The sequence below is a fragment of the Poeciliopsis prolifica genome, unplaced genomic scaffold, assembly GCF_027474105.1.
Source record: "Poeciliopsis prolifica strain line A6 unplaced genomic scaffold, Auburn_PproV2 SCAFFOLD044, whole genome shotgun sequence".
Classification (NCBI taxonomy): Eukaryota; Metazoa; Chordata; class Actinopteri; order Cyprinodontiformes; family Poeciliidae; genus Poeciliopsis; species Poeciliopsis prolifica.
In genome coordinates, this window is record NW_026562419.1 from 4,130,001 (window position 1) to 4,153,684 (window position 23,684).

Below are 23,684 nucleotides of genomic sequence, written 5' to 3' on the forward strand. Positions count from 1 at the left end.
CATGCTCTTATAGCATTTTAGCTCCAGCTAACTATAGATACCATATCGGCACAGTGCTTCAGCATTAGCTACTGCTAGACACCATGTTGTGGTAGCGATTAGCATTAGCTCCCATTAGATACCATGTTGGTTTAGCACTTTACCGTAACTGTTTACACCATGTTCCAAATGATTATGCATGTGATTTTCTCACATTTTCCTAAATGGTCAAATGATGGTCAGTTTAATGTCATGAAGTATTACTGGATAAATCAGATTTTACTGACCAAAGCTCCCATCTGAACAGGATTTATTTCAAAATAAAAACTCAAAATGCTCACTTCCAGATTATTATGACAGCAGATTTTCTAAACAGTTTATGGATTATAAAGATCTACAAACAGTCATTCTGTGAATGTGCAGCATTAATGGTCACATGTCCTGAAATCAAAGCTGTTTCAACCAGAAACATCTTAACACACAGAGTTACATGTTGGACCTTCTCTGGTTTCACTGCATAAAACTTCATCCATTGAACTGGTGAGTTTGTGGAAAGTTTCTGCAGGATATCAGAAAACCTTCCAGAGCTGCTGCTTCATACGACCTGCATTAAACCCTCTGCTGGAGGAAACTCCACAGGTTCCCAATAGGGTCAGAGGTCAGAGGTCAGAGGAGGATAGTGACGCACCATGAGTTTCTCCCCTTTATGTCCATAGCAGGTTGGGGCCCCTATGGATCCTCCACCTTGAGGCTATTAACTGTTTGCTGCTTTTCAGCAGCTGATCTCTTGATCCCAGGAATCAAACAGAAACTTTCCTCTTTAGCCTTTAAACCATCTTTGTTCTCAATCAGCCACAAATCTCTTCACAGTAGCAGAATCCTGGAGCCTGCTGAATAATGTGGAACATCCTTCTGAAGTAGATTTACTTTGATTGAGCTAAAGTGATCAACCAGTTATAGTGATTCAAAAAGCCCTGACACACAAAGCCATCTATACATTTAATAGCACAACAAGAAATTTAAACTTTATGGCACTTTAACCCAATTTGCATAAACATTTGGAAGACTGTGTCATGCTTTAGGGTTAGCACAGCTAACTGTTAGCTAGCAGTGCTTTATGGTTCTTATGTTGGATGTGAAAATATCCAAACTATGTGAAATTAAAAAGGCGGGAAATAAAAGCATCCTTGAAGTCATAAACCAGCCTGCTGATTGGCTCAGAGCCTCATGTGACCTGCTGTCCTTTCAGGAAGTGATGTGTTCTCTGGCGGCTCAGAGTGAACTTCAGTGTGACCTCGTCTGCAAAGACCAGAAGAGGAAGGCCAGCCAGGTAGACACACACACCTGGAGACACACACACTGGAGACACACACACCTGGAGACACACACACCTGGAGACACACACACCTGGAGACACACACTGGAGACACACACACCTGGAGACACACACACCTGGAGACACACACCTGGAGACACACACTGGAGACACACACACCTGGAGACACACACACTGGAGACACACACACCTGGAGACACACACTGGAGACACACACACCTGGAGACACACACACCTGGAGACACACACATCTGGAGACACACACCTGGAGACACACACTGGAGACACACACACCTGGAGACACACACCTGGAGACACACACTGGAGACACACACCTGGAGACACACACTGGAGACACACACACCTGGAGACACACACACTGGAGACACACACACCTGGAGACACACACTGGAGACACACACACCTGGAGACACACACATCTGGAGACACACACACTGGAGACACACACACCTGGAGACACACACACTGGAGACACACACATCTGGAGACACACACACCTGGAGACACACACTGGAGACACACACACCTGGAGACACACACACCTGGAGACACACACTGGAGACACACACACCTGGAGACACACACCTGGAGACACACACACTGGAGACACACACCTGGAGACACACACACTGGAGACACACACCTGGAGACACACACACTGGAGACACACACACCTGGAGACACACACACCTGGAGACACACACACCTGGAGACACACACCTGGAGACACACACACTGGAGACACACACACTGGAGACACACACACCTGGAGACACACACACCTGGAGACACACACACTGGAGACACACACACTGGAGACACACATCTGGAGACACACACACCTGGAGACACACACACCTGGAGACACACACACCTGGAGACACACACACCTGGAGACAGGCTGTCTGATGCTGTTTGTTCTCCAGGTGAAGGAGGCGGAGCTACAAGCTGCCCTGGAGGAGGAGCAGAAGAAGCTTCAGGTGAGTCTGGAGGACGGCCGGGTTCTTAGTGGGAGGTTCGGTTCTGCCGATCCGACCTCTGGTCCGTTAGCCCGGTTCCAGCCCAGTGACCCGTTTTGGTCCGGAGGTTTCATCCTGCCGTTCTCCCTTTGCTCCACCAGGAGGAGCTGGAGGCCTTTGAGAAGCGGCAGCAGCGAGGAGGTCGGAGGTCGAAGCGGCGCGGCCGGAGGGAGGAGGTGGACGAGGAGCAGGACCGGGCCAGGAGGTGGAGGAGGAGGTGCACCACCTTCCTCCTGCTGCCACTGGGGGGCGCTCTACTGTCTGCCGCTGCCTACTACCTGCTGAGCCAGGCCTGAGGGGTCAAAGGTCACCCCTGTCAACTAGAAGCTGCAGGACAAACGGGAACGGTTCATGATTTCTTCTTCGTTGATTTAAATGAGTCCTCCAGATCAGACGCTGGTCCTCCAGCTGATGTTTCTTCCTCTTTTTCTTTATTTCCTGCTGATTTTGTAACTTTTCCTGCGTATCAAACTGAAATCGATCTCTGGAGATCCAGAGGCGGTCATGTGATCTGTGATCTGACCAATCAGAGAATGCTGCAGAAATCCTGTAAAATTTCCTTTCTGTTTTGGAGAAATAAACCATAAACTTTGACCTCTGACCTCCATGCTGCCATCATTAACCATTATGACCTCCTGACCCAGCGGTCCAGTTTAAATCTGACTTTTTAGTTGATCTATCTGGACCTGCAGCCATCGGCCAGCAGGGGGCGACGGTGAACAGAGGAGCATCGCTACGCCTCAAAGTCTGAGACTTCGTAAAGCAGCAGAACGTCCTGGTTCTGCCGGGTCCAAACGACGATGGTTCCGTTGGTTCTGCTGGGTCCAAATGATGATAGTTCATTGGTTCTGCTGGTACCGAGGTCTGTTATGTAATCCATTACAATCTGCTGAATCAAGGTCAACCTTTGCTCCTCTGTGCTGCTGCCTCTGATTCTGGTTCTGGTTCTGAGTCCACACCAAGCCGGGTCCATCCTCCATCACTGGTTAGTGGTTCTCTAGGTCAACGGGGCCGTCTGGGTCTGACTGGGACAGGCTGAGGAACCGGACCGGACCGGCCCAGCACCAGAACCTTTATCAGTTCTGGGTAGTGAATGGTTTCCTCCTTGAGGTCCAGTCTGTCAGACTGGAGCAAAGATCTGCGTTCCTGAACTGGTTCTGCTGGACCTTAATCTGAATTCAGATTAAAATATTCAGTTTCCAGAACCAAACCCGGTTCTGTTGGACATCACAGTCGAGATCTGAGCCCAACATGAGTTCAGATCTGAATCCTGGTTTTAATCCAGATTAAAGTCCAGAACCAATCTGGATCTGAACTCAGAGATTATTCTAGACCAGAACCAATCCAGATCCAAATGTTCACATCAAGCTGAAACTAATCTCTGGATCTGGATTGAAATCCAATCTCTCTGCTTTAATCTGGAATTAGGTTTAGATTGAGGTTCAGATGTTAATCCAGTTTTAACTGAGGAAACCAGGATCTATTAATCTGGACCTGGAGCGAGACAGGAACCGGTTCCTGAGTTTGGACCCAGATGTCCGACTGTCAAAATCCAGATTAATACTGCGTTTACATTTAATCTGGATTTTAGCATCAACTGAACCCAGAACTTTAACCGAGTCAGAATTGACCCAGAACTGACTCTGTATTCAGTGTGTACTGACTGCCAGTTCTGGAGTTCAGAACCAGGTCCAGATGTTGATCCAATCTGGAGTTCAGAACTGGACCCAGATTCAAACCCAGGTCTGACTCCAGATTAGAGTCCAAATATAAAATCAGACTTTAATCTGGACCCAAACCTTCAGAATCAGCATCAAACCGAACATGAGCCTGGTTCTGGTCCAGAAGAACCTGGAGCTTCTGGGCTGCTAATCTGTGGCAGGCTTCTGGTTCTTGGAGTCCAGAACATCTGAGATCCAGCAGAACCTGCCCGGGTCGGGTCAGGAGTCTGACAGCAGCGGGACGGAGACACAGCGGGCCGACCTGGGGAGTGTGTGAGAGAGCAAAGTGTTTTAGTGTGTATCAGTGTGTATCAGTGTGTATCAGTGTGTGTCAGTGTATATCAGTGTGTATCCAGTGTGTATCCAGTGTGTATCCAGTGTGTGTCAGTGTGTATCAGTGTGTCAGTGTGTGTCAGTGTGTATCCAGTGTGTATCAGTGTGTGTCAGTGTGTATCAGTGTGTATCATTCCGCTGTCTCCGCCCACAGCCGGCGCGCTCCGCCCCGCCAGTCCCCCGCCAGCTGCAGCTCCCCGCCGGCAGAGCGATGGTCTCTGGCTCGGCGGCCGGCAGCAGCAGCTCATGTTGTCCGCTCCGAGGGGGAGACCTTCCCGGGTGTCACCTTCAGCGGAGCGCCGGCGGTGAGTCCTGTCGTGTCCGTGTCTCCGGTTCTGCGTCGCAGCTTCGCTTCTTTCGTTCAGGTTATTAGTCTGACTTTACCAATGAATCTCTAATTATTCAACATCTGAAGGATTCAGCCTAAAAAACTAGACTGGTTTTCCTGAAGTTAAACAATAATCTGCATATTTAAAGGAGCAATAAATGCTCTTTATTAATTCTTTACTCTTTTTACCTCGTTATTTTAAACATTTTGCTGTTTCTGTAATCAGTTTCAGGTCTGAAACAAAACAAAACTTAATATTCCAACAATAAGCAGCCATTGTTCATCCCGTTAAACCCGGAAATAATCTGATTTATTCCAGCAGGTTCACTGTGGACTTAATCCAATCAGATTACAGCTAATCTGATTCACCTGCAGGAGAATAAAACATATGAAGCATCAGTGGATGGAATTTAATAAAACCGCAGGAGATGTGAATTTTCCTCTGAATCTGTTTAATTAATATTTAATCAATTTATCATTAATTCGACCAGAATTGACAGAAACCTGCATCAGATTATTATTCAGATTATGGATTTATACTTAGCAATTTTACATTTTATTTATTTACATCTATTATGTAGATATATATTTTTATTAGATTTTGTTTATTTTTATATATTTAAATGTTTTATGCATTTATTTAATTACTGACTAATTAATCAGGTGATTCTGGTGGATTTTAAACCTTTTATTTATTAAAAAAAACTAAATAATTAACAATATTGTTTTACTTTTGGGACCAAAAACTATAATACATCATATATAATAACAATTTTATTCCATACTGGGAATAAAAACTCATAAATACAACTCATTATGTGGTAGAAACAGAAAGAAATATGATTAAAAAGTAATAATATTAAGCATTGTTTTATTTTAATAAAGACAATTAAACTCCTGCAAAGAATATAATTAATAAAATGAATATAGTTAATATAGTTTGTGTCGTATTTCCATGATGAACGAATTAATCAGCAGCTTGGAGCCGTTAAATGTTTCTGTCTTTAACTCAACATCAGATTTAGGGTCTGACTGATGATTGATCGGTTCTGATGGTCTAATATTGGATCAATGGATCAGATTAAACCATCATCAGATTATTAATCTGGTCATTGGAGCTGCAGGCAAAACAGGAAGTAAATAAATCATTTTACTGACCGCAGGAGGATCAGAGGGATCAGCAGCGTGTGTGTGTGTGTGTGTGTGTGTGTGTGTGTGGTGTGTGTGTGTGTGTGTGTGTGTGTGTGTGTGTTGGGTGTTGAGTGTCTCCTCGTCTCTTCACTTCTAAAATTACTCCAACAGTCCAATGGAAACTCTGAGTGTTAAAATAGACTGGGTGTGCTGATGATGATGATGATGATGATGATGATGATGATGATGATGATGATGATGATGATGATGATGATGATGATGATGATGATGATGACCCCCCCCTCCCTCCAGGAGGCTGGGATGGACCAGGGGGCGTGTCCTAAGACGCTGGGCTCCTCCAATCAGCTGCGGCTGCTGCTGCTCTACATCCTGGTTCCCACCGTCAGCCTGGGGCGCTGTTGCTGCTGCTGCTGGGCCTGGCCCTGACAGGTAGGGGCCACACCTGGGGAGGGGTCCGGACCGCAGCGCCGGGTCAGAACCAGAGAGGGACTGGAGGGTTAACATGGTTCATGTTTTTATCCTCATTATTTATTCATTGATTCTTTTCTTTCTTTCATCTGTTTCTCATCTTTTCATTCTTCCACTTTCTGTCCCTCCATCAGTTTTCCTCCTTTCTTCAACCATCCAACCATCCAACACTCCAACACTCCAACCATCCAACCATCCAACCCTCCAACACTCCAACCATCCAACCATCCAACCATCCAACACTCCAACCATCCAACCATCCAACACTCCAACCATCCAACACTCCAACCATCCAACCATCCAACCATCCAACCATCCAACCATCCTTCCCTTTCATTCCTGACCCTCATCATCCATCCCTCCATCTCCAGTTCTTCCTGCTGGAGGACAGAGAGGTGGAGGTGGAGGAGGCGTTAAGTCAACACATGCCGTGTTGACTTAACGCCGTGTTTCTGTTTCTCTGTGCGTGCTTCATCTGGTCGCCATGACAGCGGGGAGTCCCTCGGCCAATCAGAGCCAGGCTCAGTGAAGGAATGTCAAACATTTAGGCAGGTAGCGAGATAGACGCTGCTGTCCTCCCTCCGTCCTCCCTCTGTCTTCCCTCCGTCCTCCCTCTGTCCTCCCTCTGTCCTCCCTCTGTCCTCCCTCTCTCCTCCCTCCATCCTCCCCCTCCTCCTCCTTCCTCCTCTCTCCTCCCTCCTTCCTCCCTCTCTCCTCCCTCTCTCCTCCCTCCTTCCTCCCTCCCTCCTCCCTCCCTCCTCCCTCTCTCCTCCCTCTCTCCCTTTCCTCCCTCCTTCCTCCCTCTCTCCTCCCTCCATCCTCCCTCCCTCCTCCCTCCCTCCTCCCTCCCTCCTCCCTCTCTCCTCCTCTCCTGTCGTTTTTAATCTTTTCTTGCTCTCAGTTTAAACCTCCTGCTCCTCCTCCTCATGGAGTCTCTAATGGAGCGTGACGCCTCTCCTCCTCCTCTTCCTCCTCCTCCTCCTCCTCCTCCTCCTCCTCCTCCTCTTCCTCCTCCTCCTCCTCCTCCTCTTCCTCATGTCTCTGCCGCCGCCGGCCTTCACTCCAGCAGCAGGAGGACAAAGCAGCTCCTGTTGCCATAGATGCTCAGCAGATGTTCCCTGATCTGAAAATGTTAGAGCAGCTCTAACAAAAATACTCAGAAAATACAGAAGATTTACCCACAGAGCCGCAAACCAGAGGTCAGCAAACCGCCAACTGACCCCTGACCTCTGTGACCAACCCATCTGGATCATCAGGGAGTTTAGTGAACAGATATCTGCTCTGTTGAACCTGCAGAATGTCCACCATGATGTCCTGCAGCGCTGCTGCAAGGACAGGCTGCAGTTAGGCCTCCTGACCAGCAGGGGCAGCAGAAATCAGCTGCTTGGTTATAACCTTTGACACGATTCTAAAAGCTGACATTAATAAGGTATTTATGAGACTCATCATCATCACACGATGATGATGATGATGAAGGTTTCTCAGATCTGTCAGTGACTCATTTATTTTGATTTTCTTTGATTTTAGCAAAACGCAGGACACTCAGCCGGGTCGCCATGGTAACGGCTTCTCGGGTCGTTGGAAAAAATCAGGAAATCAGAAATTAATGCAGAAAAAACATGATTCTGATACGGAGACTCTGGTTCTGGTTCTGGTTCTGGTTCTGGTTCTAGTCGGGCTCTGGTTCTAGATCAGGTTCTGGTTCTGATCTGGTCAGGCTCTGGTTCTGGTTCTGGTCGGGTTCTGGTTCTGGTCGGGTTCTGGTCTGACCCCTCCCTGCTTCGTCTCCTCAGGTATTTTCGGCTCCGCCCCCCTGGACTCCAGGCCCCTCCCCTCGGACAGCAGCCATGGTTACCATAGCAACAGCACATCGTCCCCGTCCAGCGCCTCGTTGTCCGAGAGGATCCAGGTGGGACAGGTAGCGTCCCACAGTCAGAGCACACCTGCTGCTCCGCACGCCTCTCTGGCCCCGCCCACCCAGCCGGCCACCAGGCTTCCTGATTGGCTGGCCTCAGTGACATCACTGAGCACCGCCGGGCCGGCCAGCTCCACCTCGGCGCCAGACACAGGTAAGATCACCTGTCAACATCAACATGTGAATGTTCTTAAAGGGCCAGCACCATCAGCTGCAGGAGAGCTGGAGGACAACGATTCCCAGAATCCTCCAGGGCTGCAGCCACTTCCTGTCTGTAATCAGACGGTTCTGAGCTGAATTCTGATCCGCTGTCCTTTAGGGGACACTGGTGGACCAGCAGAACCTGGACCGGGTCTGGGTTCTGATCCAGAACCAGCGAACGGAGCAGAGTTTATTTCTGATCGATGATTGATTGATTTAAGATTCCCCTCGTCTCCCTGCCTCTGCTGTCCTCCCGTCTCTCTGTCTCAGTGGGACACTGAGGTGAATGCTAATGACCCGGCTCTGTCCTGAGCTCTGATTGGCTGCTGGGAGCTCATCAGATTCAGTGGATGTTTGAAGCTGCTGAGCAGAACCGGGCCGGACTGGACCGGGTCCCCCGAGGTTCTGCAGCAGTTTAACCGGTTCTGGCCGCATCAGGCTGTGATTGGAGGTTAGCATTAGCTCCTCTGCTAGCATAGTAACCCTGCAATAAACTTTCAGGGGGTGAAAGGTCAGGCCTGAACTGAGGCAGACCTGGTGGCGCCCCCTGCTGGTCAACAGCCTCATCCCTCTGGTTCTGGTTCTGGTTCTGGTTCTGGTTCCTGCAGGTCGGTGTCAGCTGGTCCTGGAGCCTCAGTGCCACATGCTGCCCTACAACCAGACCTGGCTGACCTCCTCCTTCGCCGTGGTGAAGAGTTCAGAGGTCGACATGTTGCTGAGGTAACCAGTTCACACTGACACGTCTGCTAATAGCGAAGCTAATCTTTCATTTAGCATGTTGAAAGCATTTAGCCCACTTAGCTTATAATGTCAGATTCAGACGCTCTGATCTGATTGGTTGCCTGCTGAGCCTTCAGCTAATCACAGTTTGGGTTTTTAGTTCCCTCCTCCGGGTCAGAACACCTGGACACACTGAACCGACTGGACTGTGAAACCCGTCCATCAGCAGGCCGTCTGGTTCTGGTTCTGGTTCTGGTTCTGGTTCTTCAGAATCACTGATCCTAAACATCTTTCTCTAAATGTGTTTCCAGTTTGCCGGGTTGTTGTTGGTTCTATGTACTTAACCTCGCAGCGGGTCGGTTCTGGTGGGTTTGGACCTGAACCCGGGCGTTTTGTGCTGCAGGTTCTTCAGCTACCTCAGCAGACTGTCCTGCTACAGACACATCCTGCTGTTCGGCTGTTCGCTGGCGCTGCCCGAGTGTTTGGAGGCCGACGGTACCAACAGCAGGTAGGACTGTTTATCCTAAAGGATGCTGGGATATGTAGTCCCTCTGCTGTAAAATCCAGACCAAGGCACCAGGGATGGATCTAGAGAAAGCATTGATGGGATGGCAGCATATCCCAGTGTGTATATATATATATATATATATATATATATATATATATATATATATATTGCAGCAGGCCCCCCGAGGGCCCCTGTGGATCCGGCCCTGCAGGCTCCTTCCCCCAGCAGCTGCTGGGACAGAAAACGATCCGGCTGCTGGGAGTTCAGCTCTAAGAATAACACACTCCCTCCATCTGAAACTAGATCACACATTTACACAAACACACACACCGTCAGTACCAGCAGCTTCAACTCCACATGACCTCTGACCTCTCAGTTCTGCTCCAGAGAAACTAATGAAGCTGGGAGCATCTGGTCGTTCCGGTCCAGATGGATCTATGACCCGGAACCCAATACTAGAACCAGAACCTGTTACAATGGATACTACTCAATGGATCTGATGTTCTCCTGGTTGGGTCAGCTTGGTTCTGACCGGGTTCTGAACGGGTTCTGTGGGTTTGGTTCTGTCCGGGTTCTGTCCGGGTTCTGACCGGGTTCTGTCTGGGTTCTGCCCGGGTTCTGACCCGCTGTGCTCCTGCAGGAAGGTGGTTCTGCCCTGCGCGTCGTTCTGTGAAGCGGCCCGGGAAGGCTGTGAACCCGTCCTGCAGATGTTCAACACCTCCTGGCCCGACTTCCTGCGATGCTCCCAGTTCAACAAGATGGCTTCATCACCTTCATCACCTTCATCATCCTCATCATCCTCATCATCCTCATCATCCTCATCATCTTCATCATCATCATCATCCTCATCACCTTCATCATCCTCATCATCCTCATCATCCTCATCATCCACATCGCCCGTGGCGACCAGCGGCCTCACGCCTCCTGCCTGTTTCTCACCGCGTCAGATCACCGGAAAACCCTGTGTCTCAACACACACCTGCTGCTGCCTCAGGTAAACCATCACACGGTACGATGACATCACCTGTCTGTCTGCTCTGATTGGTCGGCAGCTGTGTGCGGCGGGAAGGACAACTTCCTGTGTGCGACTGGAATTTGTGTCCCTCAGAAACTGGTGTGTAACGATTACAACGACTGTGACGACTGGAGCGACGAGACACACTGTGGTGAGCTCACACACACACACACACACACACACACACACACACACACACACACAGAGACACACACACACACACACACACACACACAGAGACACACACAGAGACACACACACACACACAGAGACACACACACACAGAGACACAGAGACACACACACACAGAGACACACACACAGAGACACACACACACACACACACACAGAGACACACACACACAGAGACACACACACAGAGACACACACACACACACACAGACACACACACACACACACAGAGACCACACACACAGAGACACAGAGACACACACAGAGACACACACACACAGAGACACACACACACACACACAGACACACACACACACACAGACACACACACACAGACACACACACACACACAGAGACACACACACACAGAGACACAGAGACACACACACACAGAGACACACACAGACACACACAGACACACACACACACACACAGAGACACACACACACACAGACACACACACACACAGACACACACACACACACACACAGACACACACACACAGAGAGACAGAGACACACACACACAGAGACACACACACACACACACACACAGAGACACACACACACAGAGAGACACACACACACACAGACACACACACACACAGAAACACACACACACACAGAGACACACACACACACACACACACACACACACAGAGACACACACACACACACACACAGATTGTCTCCAGTTTAAATAGCATGGGATGTTTTCAGCCCGTTGCCATGGTGATGTGAGTGCTGGTAATTGATTGGCTGACAGCAGGGTGGGGCTTCCTGTGTGTGTGACATCAGCTTGTTGTCGTGGGATCGTCTCTCCTGACCTCTCCCCGACCCCGACCTTCACGCTGCAGGAATTGGTGGTCCTGCAGCCGCTGACCGGAGCCGAGCTGGAGGATCAGCGCCAGAATAAAGGATCTGGACCGAGCGGGGAATCTGGATCGGGTCAGACTGTGAGGATGATGATGATGTGTGTCTCTGTTGCAGAATGTCCTGATGAAGAGTTTCGGTGCAACACGGGTCGCTGCCTGAGTCCGGTTCTGGTCTGCGATGGTTACGACGACTGTGGAGACCTGAGCGACGAACTGAACTGTGGTGAGGAAACCTCCAACCTTTGACCTTTAACCTGAACAAACCAGGAAACACAGAGGAGAGAGATGACAGACTGCCACCTGGAGGCCTGGGGGGGAATAGCAGCAGAAGAAAACAGTCTCCTGGGTAACTGCTGTGTGTGTGTGTGTGTGTGTGTGTGTGTGTGTCTGTGTGTGTGTGTGTGTGTCTCTGTGGGTGTGTGTGTGTGTGTGTGTGTGTCTCTGTGTGTGTGTGTGTGTGTGTCTCTGTGGGTGTGTGTCTCTGTGTGTGTGTGTGTGTGTGTGTGTGTGTGTGTCTCTGTGTGTGTCTCTGTGGGTGTGTGTGTGTGTGTGTGTGTCTGTGTGTGTGTCTCTGTGGGTGTGTGTGTGTTGTGTGTGTGTGTCTGTGTGTGTGTGTCTCTGTGTGTGTCTGTGTGTGTGTGTGTCTCTGTGTGTGTCTCTGTGTGTGTCTCTGTGTGTGTCTCTGTGTGTGTGTGTGTCTCTGTGTGTGTCTCTGTGTGTGTGTCTCTGTGGGTGTGTGTGTGTGTGTGTTTCTGTATGTGTGTGTGTGTGTGTGTGTGTCTCTGTGGGTGTGTGTGTCTCTGTGTGTGTGTGTATGTGTGTGTGTGTGTGTTTATGTATGTGTGTGTGTGTGTGTATGTGTGTGTGTGTGTTTCTGTATGTGTGTGTGTGTGTGTGTGTGTGTCTCTGTGGGTGTGTGTGTCTCTGTGTGTGTGTCTCTGTGGGTGTGTGTATGTGTGTGTGTGTGTGTTTCTGTATGTGTGTGTGTGTGTGTGTATGTGTGTGTGTGTGTTTCTGTATGTGTGTGTGTGTGTGTGTGTGTTTCTGTATGTGTGTGTGTGTGTGTGTGTGTGTCTCTGTGGGTGTGTGTGTCTCTGTGTGTGTGTCTCTGTGTGTGTGTGTGTGTGTGTGTCTGTGTGTGTGTGTGTGTCTCTGTGTGTGTCTCTGTGTGTGTGTGTGTCTCTGTGTGTGTCTCTGTGTGTGTGTGTGTGTCTGTGTGTGTGTGTGTGTGTGTGTGTGTGTCTCTGTGTGTGTGTGTGTCTCTGTGTGTGTCAGTGTGTGACCTGTCCCGGGAGCACCGCTGTGGGGACGGACGCTGCGTCTCCAGGGACTGGATCTGCGATGGAGACCACGACTGCCTGGACAAAAGTGATGAGACCAACTGCTGTGAGTTCCAGTCAGAAACATGAGATCTGGGTCGGGGCGTTCGGGTTCCACCCGGAGGAAACCCGGTTCTGGTCTGTTTGTGTTGGCAGCCTGCAGGAGCCAGGGCCTGCTGGAGTGCAGGAACGGTCAGTGCGTTCCCTCGGCTTTCCGCTGCGACGGCGAGGACGACTGCAAGGACGGCAGCGACGAAGAGTTCTGCAGCCGGGAGCAGAGTGAGACATCTCTCCATTTCACCCATCTGCTCTTCTTTCCTCTGTTCAAACATGAAAGACTCAACATTTATGCTTGAGATCATCTAAGTACTTTTATCTTGAACAACCTGATAGATTTAAACTTATCAGAGAAGATCTGACTAAACCCTGATTCAGCTTCACCAAAACCACCCACATATATGAAAACATCCCTTAAATAGACCCTGTCTGGCAGCATGAAGCAGGCTGAAGGATGTTAGAAATATCCACAAGTCAATGCTCAGGCAACATTTTGAGTTTCTGCAAATCATCGGGTCAAGTGATGCTAACTCCCACCTGTAGGTGGCAGTGTTTCTTACTTTAGTCCACTTTGATTCAGCTTTGATGTCAAGTTATTATCTGTGATTCATGTGTCAAAAGTCACATTTAGCGTCATATGTGCAAAGAAAAAATCACTAAATTCCTTGTAAATATTTCTGAAGTAGCAACACAAGATTTATGAGTTTGATTTTCAAGAAAATCACTAAATCAAGGTAATATTCTGCATTCAGAAACATCTTCATTATTCCATATTTTTATTTTAGACTTAAGTTTGAATTCTAACCTGAAGACCTCAAGATGCCGCAGCAAACCGTTAGCATGAAATGCTGAACTTTTAACATGATAATATCAAAATTGCTACAACTTGCTTATGTAGCAATTTTCCAATCATTTTGATTCAGATTATTTTACACTTTAGTCACATTCACCGTGCTGCTGCTGTCGTCTCCTGCAGACCCGGCCGGCTGCCTCCCCGGTCAGCCTGGCTGCAGTTCCTCCTCCTGTCCAGCGTGTGGAGCTGGTACCATCGCCTGTGATCCACGGAGCAACAACTGCTGTGAGTAGAGAGAGAACCAGTCCAGACCAGCTATGGGAAACTGGATAACATGTCTCCCCCTGGTGGTGGACCAGTAACTGCAGCCTGTCTCCCCCTGGTGGTGGGACCAGTAACTGCAGCCTGTCTCCTCCTAGTGGTGGGACCAGTAACTGCAGCCTGTCTCCTCCTGGTGGTGGGATGAGTAACTGCAGCCTGTCTCCTCCTGGTGGTGGGACCAGTAACTGCAGCCTGTCTCCTCCTGGTGGTGGGACCAGTAACTGCAGCCTGTCTCCTCCTGGTGGTGGGACCAGTAACTGCAGCCTGTCTCCCCCTGGTGGTGGGACCAGTAACTGCAGCCTGTCTCCCCCTGGTGGTGGGATGAGTAACTGCAGCCTGTCTCCTCCTGGTGGTGGGACCAGTAACTGCAGCCTGTCTCCTCCTGGTGGTGGGACCAGTAACTGCAGCCTGTCTCCCCCTGGTGGTGGGATGAGTAACTGCATCCTGTCTCCCCCTGGTGGTGCACCAGTAACTGCATCCTGTCTCCCCCTGGTGGTGGGACCAGTAACTGCAGCCTGTCTCCCCCTGGTGGTGGGACCAGTAACTGCAGCCTGTCTCCCCCTGGTGGTGGGACCAGTAACTGCACCCTGTCTCCCCCTGGTGGTGGGACCAGTAACTGCAGTGTGTCTCCCCCTGGTGGTGGGACCAGTAACTGCAGCCTGTCTCCCCCTGGTGGTGGGACCAGTAACTGCACCCTGTCTCCCCCTGGTGGTGGGACCAGTAACTGCAGCCTGTCTCCCCCTGGTGGTGGGACCAGTAACTGCAGTGTGTCTCCCCCTGGTGGTGGGACCAGTAACTGCAGCCTGTCTCCCCCTGGTGGTGGGACCAGTAACTGCATCCTGTCTCCCCCTGGTGGTGGGACCAGTAACTGCAGTGTGTCTCCCCCTGGTGGTGGGACCAGTAACTGCAGCCTGTCTCCCCTGGTGGTGGGACCAGTAACTGCATCCTGTCTCCCCCTGGTGGTGGGAACTGGTCCTGACTCGTCTCTGCTCTGCAGCGCGCTGTGAGCCCATCACCCTGGAGCTGTGCATGAACCTGCCCTACAACCAGACCAGCTTCCCCAACTTCCTGGGCCACCTGTCCCAGAGAGAGAGCTCCGTGTCCTGGGAGTCGTCCTTGTTCCCGGCGCTGGTCCAGACGGGCTGCTACCAGTACCTCATGTTCTACGCCTGCACCCTGCTGGTCCCTAAGTGCGACCCGCTCAGCCTGCAGAAGGTCCCTCCCTGCAGGTCAGTGGCTCCCCGGTGCTACCCGGTTAGCGGCGGCTGCAGCTGAGTCCCCTGTCCTCCGTCCTGCAGGTCGCTGTGCCGCCACGCCAAGGAGAAGTGTGAGTCGGTGCTCGGCATTGTGGGTCTGCAGTGGCCTGAGGACTCCGACTGCACCCAGTTCCCAGAGGATGGAGGAAACTCCACCTGCCTGCTGCCGGAGGACGGAGTGGACGGTATGGTTTGTCCTGATGATGACGACGATGATGATGACGATGATGATGATGATGATGACGTCGCATCTCGCTCTCAAACCTTGATGCTGCTGCGTTGCCATGGTTACAGAGTGCTCCCCCAGCCACTTCAAGTGCCGGTCCGGCCGCTGCGTCCTGGCGACCAAGCGCTGCGATGGACACCTGGACTGTGACGACCACAGCGACGAGGACAACTGCGGTGGGACAGAGTCCAGACGCCGTCCTGCTGTCCTGCTGTCTGTGGTCTAACCTGCTGCTGTCTCTGCCTCAGGCTGCTCTGAGCGCGCTCTGTGGGAGTGTCCCGGCAGCACGCTCTGCATCAAGCCCACCATGATCTGTGACGGCTTCCCAGACTGCCCCCTGCAGGTGGACGAAGCCAACTGCTGTGAGACTGTTTCCACTTCCTATGTGACCTTTGAACTTCAAGTTAGGTGCACTGACCCTGAAGCCTGAACCCTGAAGCACTAAGCATGAGTTCTGCTAACGCTAAGCCGCTCTGTGTGCTATTTAGCATAATGAAATGCTAAACCAACTCAGGACTTTTCCTAACATGGTTTTTAGCAGAAGCTAATTTTATAGCATTATATTCAACCAGGTGATACTCACTATATGTTACAAGGTGGGAAAAATCATTTCCATTTTGGCAGGAATTGAAATAACAGACGTTGGATGAGAGAATCTTTTGCATAACTCGTCCGTTTGCTGTTTACTTTTTATTTCCTTAATAAAGTTTTCTAAACAAAATGAACATAAGAAAAGGAAAAGGACCTGCAGAGTAAACAGTTTATTCCCCTTATAACCAAAACTTCCACACAGACGTCAAATTTTATTTAACTGAAAGTTTATAAACCAGCCAACTTCAAAATGTATCCAGGAAATGAAGCTAATGGCGCTAACTGTATCAGACAGCAAAATGCTACAGAGCTAAAGAGAAGATTAGCTTAGCTTAGCGTATTAGCAGAATGTGGCGACCTCTGACATTTAGTGACACAAAGTGTGTCTTCATATAGAGCTTTGGAGCTGAGGTCACGCTCCGAAGCTCTGTCGGTTCTGTGTTTATGCAGTAAGTTGTTGTCTGGTTGTTGTCTGGTTGTTGTCTGATTGTTTGGTTGTTGTCTGGTTGTTGTCTGGTTGTTGTCTGATTGTTGTCTGGTTGTTGTCTGGTTGTTGTCTGATTGTTGTCTGGTTGTTGTCTGGTTGTTGTCTGGTTGTTGTTTGGTTGTTGTCTGGTTGTTGTCTGATTGTTGTCTGGTTGTTGTCTGGTTGTTGTCTGGTTGTTGTCTGGTTGTTGTCTGATTGTTGTCTGGTTGTTGTCTGGTTGTTGTCTGGTTGTTGTCTGGTTGTTGTCTGGTTGTTGTCTGGTTGTTGTTTGGTTGTTGTCTGGTTGTTGTCTGATTGTTGTCTGATTGTTGTCTGGTTGTTGTCTGATTGTTGTCTGGTTGTTGTCTGATTGTTGTCTGGTTGTTGTCTGATTGTTGTCTGGTTGTTGTCTGATTGTTGTCTGGTTGTTGTTTGGTTGTTGTCTGGTTGTTGTCTGATTGTTGTCTGGTTGTTGTCTGGTTGTTTGGTTGTTGTCTGATTGTTGTCTGATTGTTGTCTGGTTGTTGTCTGGTTGTTGTCTGGATGTTGTCTGGTTGTTTGGTTGTTGTCTGGTTGTTGTCTGATTGTTGTCTGGTTGTTGTCTGGTTGTTGTCTGGTTGTTGTCTGATTGTTGTCTGGTTGTTGTCTGGATGCAGCGGTCTGCAGGGACAACGAACTGGCCTGTAACAACCACCAGTGTGTTCATCGGACCCTGTGGTGTGACGGGAAGAAGCACTGCTCTGACAGCTCCGACGAGTGGAACTGTGGTACCGTCAGCTTTATTCTGATTATTAAAGTTGCTTCATCAGTGGATCAATGACACAGAGATAAACATGCACTGAATGAAAGTAGTTGTTTTTAATGACTGTAGGGGGCGCTGTGGTAGTGAACAGCTGTCAGCTGATGGTTGATCTCCGTCTCTGCAGTCTCTCTGTCGGATCGGTCCGGTCTGTTCTGACCGTGTTTAAGACGGCAGCAGAGTATCAGGTCTGTGCCGACGAGTGGAACCCGGACCTGAGCAACCTGACCTGCAACCAGCTGGGACTAGGGTAAGGTTAGTACCCTCCTAGTACTGGTCTGACTGGTGACAGACCAGTCAGACCAGTGGCTCCCTCACCTGAACACCTCAGCACCGACTCACTGCCAGGTCGTTTGTCCGTCTAAAGCAGAGTAACTGTACGGAGCTCCTCCTCAGGGCGCCGTCCTCGGTGTCCATGGTACCTGACCAGCCTGGGGTACCGGGCCGTCGCCGTTGGTTACACGTCCATCCAGACTGGAACCTCAGAAACGGTTCTGCTCTGCAGGCCCGACTGGAGAAGAGAAGGTACCACTGATGAATACTTTGGTTTATCCCACAGTGAAGAGCTGTGTCACTTCACTGTGGAGTTCTTGAGACGTGAAGGAACCGACTAAAGGATCAAACAGGTTTCTGGTTGGTTATAAACTGGGATTTATTCTTTGAACTTCAGCAAAACATCCATTTAATCCATGAAAATGAAACAAGAATCAAAATCTGTGTCTAATATCTTGTTTTTTAGAGTCAAGTTATCCCGGACAAGCCCCCAGTTAATATAGAACACAACAGAGGTACCGATATTGGGGGCTTGTCCGGGATCCATCCATGTTATGAATCCCCTGGTTCTGTGTGGATTTTAATCATATTTCTATAAAAACACAGAAAACTGACAGTTCAGTTCTGGTTCTGTTTAATTTAGATTTTAACAAGAAATAAGTTTAATCACCATAACGACACACGACACACAGCTCTACATTATGGTGTCACCAGGTGACCTTTGACCCCATCCTATCACTGAACACATGCTGAGAACAGATCTATGTGTGGATGAGATTAGAGTTGTAGATCTAGAGTTGTAGATCCAGAGTTGTAGATTTAGAGTTGTAGATCTAGAGTTGTTCATCTAGAGTTGTAGATTTAGAGTTGTAGATCTGGATTATAGATCTAGAGTTGTAATGCTAGAGTTGTAGATCTGGATTATAGATCTAGAGTTGTAATGCTAGAGTTGTAGATCTAGAGATTATAGATCTAGAGTTGTAGATCTAGAGTTGTAGTGCTAGAGTTGTAGATCTAGAGTTGTAGATCTAGAGATTATAGATCTACAGTTGTAGATCTAGAGTTGTAGATCTAGAGTTGTAGATCTAGGGTTGTAGATCTAGAGTTGTAGATCTAGAGTTGTAGATCTAGAGTTGTAGATCTAGGGTTGTTCATCTAGAGTTGTAGATTTAGAGTTGTAGATCTGGATTATAGATCTAGAGTTGTAATGCTAGAGTTGTAGATCTGGATTATAGATCTAGAGTTGTAATGCTAGAGTTGTAGATCTAGAGATTATAGATCTAGAGTTGTAGATCTAGAGTTGTAGATCTAGAGTTGTAGATCTAGAGTTGTAGATCTAGAGATTATAGATCTAGAGTTGTAGATCTAGAGATTATAGATCTAGAGTTGTAGATCTAGGGTTGTAGATCTAGAGTTGTAGATCTAGAGTCAGATTGGTTTCCCCTGCGGTTCTTCAGCGTTAACCATCTAATCTGTGTTTGGTGTTTCCGATGGTCTCGTCTCCTGCAGCCACGCCTGCCACTCCAGGAGGAGAGTTTTCGCTCCGATGCTCCAGAGCAGGTAACCGCCGCCTGCAGGTGGTTCTGACCTGCGGTCCATCCTGACGTTGACCTTCTGTCACCCTCAGAGTGCGGTCTGCGTCCGGCGCTGGCCCTCCGACCTCACAGGAGGACGGATCCTGGGAGGCCGGGTGTCAAGGGCGGGGCGTGGCCCTGGCAGTGCTCGCTGCAGAGCGGCCAGAGCGGACACGTCTGCGGCTGCGTCCTCATCGCCCGGCGCTGGGCTCTGACGGTGGCGCACTGCTTCGAGGGGTGAGAGGTCGGCTCCGTGTGTCCGGTTCTGGTTCCTGATCCCGGCTCATCTGGACCCGGTTCTGTCCACCAGGAGGGAGAACGCAGAGCTGTGGAAGGTGGTTCTGGGCCTGACCAACCTGGACCACCCCGGCGCCCACAGTCAGACCCGCAGCGTTCGCTCCATCGTCGTCCATCCGCGCTACAACCGGGCGGTGGTGGACTACGACATCAGCGTGGTGCAGCTGGACTCTGAGGTCAGAACCTCCAGAACCGCTGCGACCCAAACAGAGACCGGTTCTGACCGGTTCTGCCTCCTTACAGGTGGAGGAGACGGCCCACGTCAGGCCGGTGTGTCTGCCCCGCCCGGGTCAGCTGCCGACCCCGGACTCCTACTGCTACATCACCGGCTGGGGTCACATGGGCAACCGCAGTGAGTGGATGAGGTCATCAGACCCGGAGCAGAACAAACAGATAGATATACATAGATTATATATAGATATACTCTCACTAGACGCTCCATCAGCCTCACCTTCAGCCAATCACAGGGCAGTAAATCCATGATGTCATCTCTTAGGAAACAGTTCTGCAGCTCCTCTCACCCTAAACTCACTCAGAGTGAGAGACTTTCTATTATTTGTTTTATATTTAGTACATTTTCCTTTGGCCTTTTTGACTCTCAGCCTGTTATCAGAACTGACCTAGTCCAAGTTTCTCCATCATGATCTAGATCCGTTTTTATATTTCTGACCAATGGGTTCATATTATACCACATTTATAAACATTATAAAACATTTATAGATTATAAAACATTTATAGACATTATAAAACAGTTTTCTGGTATTCCCAGAAAACGCCGCTCTGTCTTTCATAAGTTTTCTCAGGTATAAATATCTCCAGATTTTTTGCCCCCAGATGAAACTTTTCAGTAAAACTTTATTTGATTTAAATGTTTGTGTCAGGTTGTTCTGCTTTGGCTGGTTGGGATGATTTCTGCTGCTTTTCTATGGAAAATATTTGATTTTATGATTTCATCTCAAAATAATTTGTTGGGTTTACAGATCGGTATCAGTCCAGTAATAATTAATCAAAGGAGCCATATTTATTTTATCATGCATGACATCAAATGCAGCTTGTTCCAAGTTTCCATGTTGGTTTTGATGTTAGTGATCAGATTGAGACTATTAATATTTTATAGAGACACGCTCATGTAAACAACATGGATCATTTTCTCTGTCAGTTACAAAAACAAAGAGAGACGTTGTTTATTATAACATCATTAATAAAGTGATAATAAACATGTTTAGCTGCAGGTTGCAGATCTGCTGGATTTCATCTGAGCATTTCTGTTTCATCCTGATGTTCATCAGATCCAAACGACAGATTGATTCTCTGATTGGTTCTCTGATTGGTTCTCTGATTGGTTCTCTGATTGATTCTCTGATTGGTTCTCTGATTGGTTCTCTGTGATGTTTGCTCTGAGCTGAAACTGGACAGGAAACGGGTCAGCTCGGGTCAGCTGCCGGAGCAGCTTTAGTATCAGAAGATCCAGATCAGTTTAATGTTCCCACATCACTCAGCCGTTCTTGACTTTATTTTAACTAGAATAAAAGCAAACAGAACATTTTTAGCTGTAATGGATTAAAGGACATCCTGTCCCTGAGGACTTTATCCTATTTCTGTGCTAAAAGCCAAACAGGAGAGTTTGAAGGTTCAGCATCAAGAGCCAGAATCAGAGCCATGTTTCCTGTTTGTCCTGAGCACCTGAACGCCTCACGGTGTGTTTGTGTCCTCAGTGCCCTTTAAGCTCCAGGAAGGCGAGGTCCGCATCATCTCCATGGCGCAGTGCCAGTCCTACTTCGACATGAAGACTATAACTCCCAGGATGCTTTGTGCCGGCTATGAGGCTGGAACCGTGGACTCCTGCATGGTACCAGATGCTCTCAGTGTGGTCAGTTGTGGGTCAGAACCGTCTGTAGAACCGGCTGTGTGTTTCAGGGCGACAGCGGCGGCCCGCTGGTGTGCGAGGAAGACGAGGGTCTCCGCTGGACGCTCTTCGGCCTGACGTCCTGGGGCAGCGTCTGCTTCAGCAAGGTGCTGGGGCCCGGCGTGTACAGCAACGTGACCCACTTCACCGCCTGGATCCAGCAGCAGATCTACGTACACAGCTTCCTGTCCGACTGACGCCGGCAGGAAGTGATGTCACTGCTGGCGTCAGACCGTCTGACTGTGCCTGAAACCACAGAACCAGAACCAGAACCTCTGCATCCGTCACACTGGACCACATCACACAGAAACATTCATGTTTTCATTTCCAACCAGTAAATGACGCCTGGTCCCACTTCTTTATTTTTATAAATGTAATCTGGTTTAAAGTCCAGCATAAACGTCTCTGTGGTGTTTAAATAATAAATAACTTCAAACAGAAACTCAGAGGGAAAAACATCCATTTAGACCTTGAAGATCTTTTAACTGTATAATTTTCTTTCAATAGAAATTTTATTTCTGTTAAGATAAAAAAAATCATGTGAATATGGTTTATCTAAAATATTAATTTTATCAAATAATCAAGAGCAAAAGACATTCAGACCTGTTTATTAGCAACAGTAGAACATTATAGACAAGGAGAAATGTAAACAAATCTAACAAACTATTAAATTAGCCAATTATTTAAACTACAGATAAATTATGTTTTTCTGCATTTCATTTATGAAACAGTTTCTCTGTGATGTGAAGCACAGATGTAGCAAACTGATGGCATCTTATTTATATGAAGACCAGCTCTGTTAGCATTAGCTCTGTTAGCACTAGCTTGGATAGCGCTGGCTCTGTTAGCGTTAGCTGTGATGGTGTAACTCTGTTAAAACCAGCAGACTGATTTTAGTCATAATCAATAATTAAGGTTTAATGTGTTCACAAACATAAATGATTAAATGAAAATAAACACCATGTTTTATTTTATCTGAGATTGTTAGCATTTAACTCAACTAGCTTAATGCTAATAGCTTGTTTTAGCAGGACAAAGTGACACAAATTCATTTTCATTTTAAACATCTTCAGTTATAAAACACCCGGAAGTTATTACAGTTTAAAACAGCACAATGTATTATTTTTGGCACAAATTAACCGTAATGAAGGAGATCAGTGTGTTTATCTGACTGACATATGATTCATAACGCTTAAAATAATCATGTTTAGTTACAAATATTTAAAGCATTTATGACAAATACTTGGATAAAGTAAAGTTTTCTGTTTGTTCTGGTAAATATTCATAATTTTGCTGAATCCATGTTTTAGTTTCCAGACTTATTAAAGGTTTGGGTTCTGGACTCGACTGGATGCTGAATGTTAACGACAAGGAGAACATTAAAAACATTAAGAACGTTAAAAACATTAAAAACATTCAGAACGTTAAAAACATTCCTCTGCTGTTTGGGTTTCTATCAGTGTTTTCTACAGCTTTTTGTATGTTGAACTTCTCACAGGACTGTGTGTGTGTGTGTGTGTGTCGTGTGTGTGTGTGTGTCTGTGTGTGCGTGTGTGTCAGTGTGTGTGTGTGTGTCTCTCTCTGTGTGTGTGTGTCTCTGTGTGTGTGTGTGTGTGTGTGTGTGTGTGTGTGTGTGTGTGTGTGTATGTGTCTCTGTGTGTGTGTCTGTGGGGGTGTGTGTCTCTGTGTGTGTGTGTGTCTCTGTGTGTGTGTGTGTCTCTGTGTGTGTGTGTGTGTGTGTCTCTGTGTGTGTGTCTCTGTGTGTGTGTGTGTGTGTGTGTGTGTCTCTGTGTGTGTGTGTGTCTGTGTGTGTCTCTGTGTGTGTCTCTGTGTGTGTCTCTGTGTGTGTGTCTCTGTGTGTGTGTGTGTGTCTCTGTATGTGTGTGTGTGTGTCTGTGTGTGTGTGTGTGTGTCTCTGTGTGTGTGTGTGTCTCTGTGTGTGTGTGTGTGTGTGTGTGTGTGTCTCTGTGTGTGTGTCTCTGTGTGTGTGTGTGTGTGTCTCTGTGTGTGTGTGTGTGTGTGTCT

At 48.2% G+C, this 23,684-nt stretch overlaps 2 protein-coding genes across 2 annotated transcripts in view; both read left to right on the plus strand.

Moving 5' to 3' along the window:
* The window catches only part of LOC129376734 (NF-X1-type zinc finger protein NFXL1-like), an 11,526-nt gene extending 8,577 nt beyond the window's left edge, over positions 1 to 2,949 (plus strand). The window contains 3 exon segments of the mRNA XM_055056319.1: positions 1,229 to 1,309; positions 2,263 to 2,316; positions 2,457 to 2,949. Of these exon segments, the coding sequence (XP_054912294.1) occupies positions 1,229 to 1,309; positions 2,263 to 2,316; positions 2,457 to 2,651 (330 nt within the window). The 3' untranslated portion in view covers positions 2,652 to 2,949.
* Positions 2,950 to 4,637: 1,688 nt separating this feature from the next.
* LOC129376766 (atrial natriuretic peptide-converting enzyme-like) lies at positions 4,638 to 23,451 on the plus strand. The gene is given in 26 exon segments (XM_055056337.1): positions 4,638 to 4,714; positions 6,181 to 6,276; positions 6,279 to 6,318; positions 8,151 to 8,426; positions 9,082 to 9,193; positions 9,597 to 9,701; positions 10,342 to 10,664; positions 10,754 to 10,867; positions 11,897 to 12,004; positions 13,057 to 13,167; positions 13,257 to 13,379; positions 14,134 to 14,235; positions 15,269 to 15,500; positions 15,570 to 15,712; positions 15,822 to 15,929; positions 16,002 to 16,115; positions 17,467 to 17,577; positions 17,697 to 17,859; positions 18,006 to 18,134; positions 19,392 to 19,419; positions 19,421 to 19,442; positions 19,510 to 19,693; positions 19,767 to 19,929; positions 19,997 to 20,105; positions 21,469 to 21,602; positions 21,671 to 23,451. Coding segments are annotated over 25 exon segments (3,327 nt in total). The 5' UTR covers positions 4,638 to 4,714; positions 6,181 to 6,189; the 3' UTR covers positions 21,857 to 23,451.
* The last annotated feature ends 233 nt before the right edge of the window (positions 23,452 to 23,684 follow it).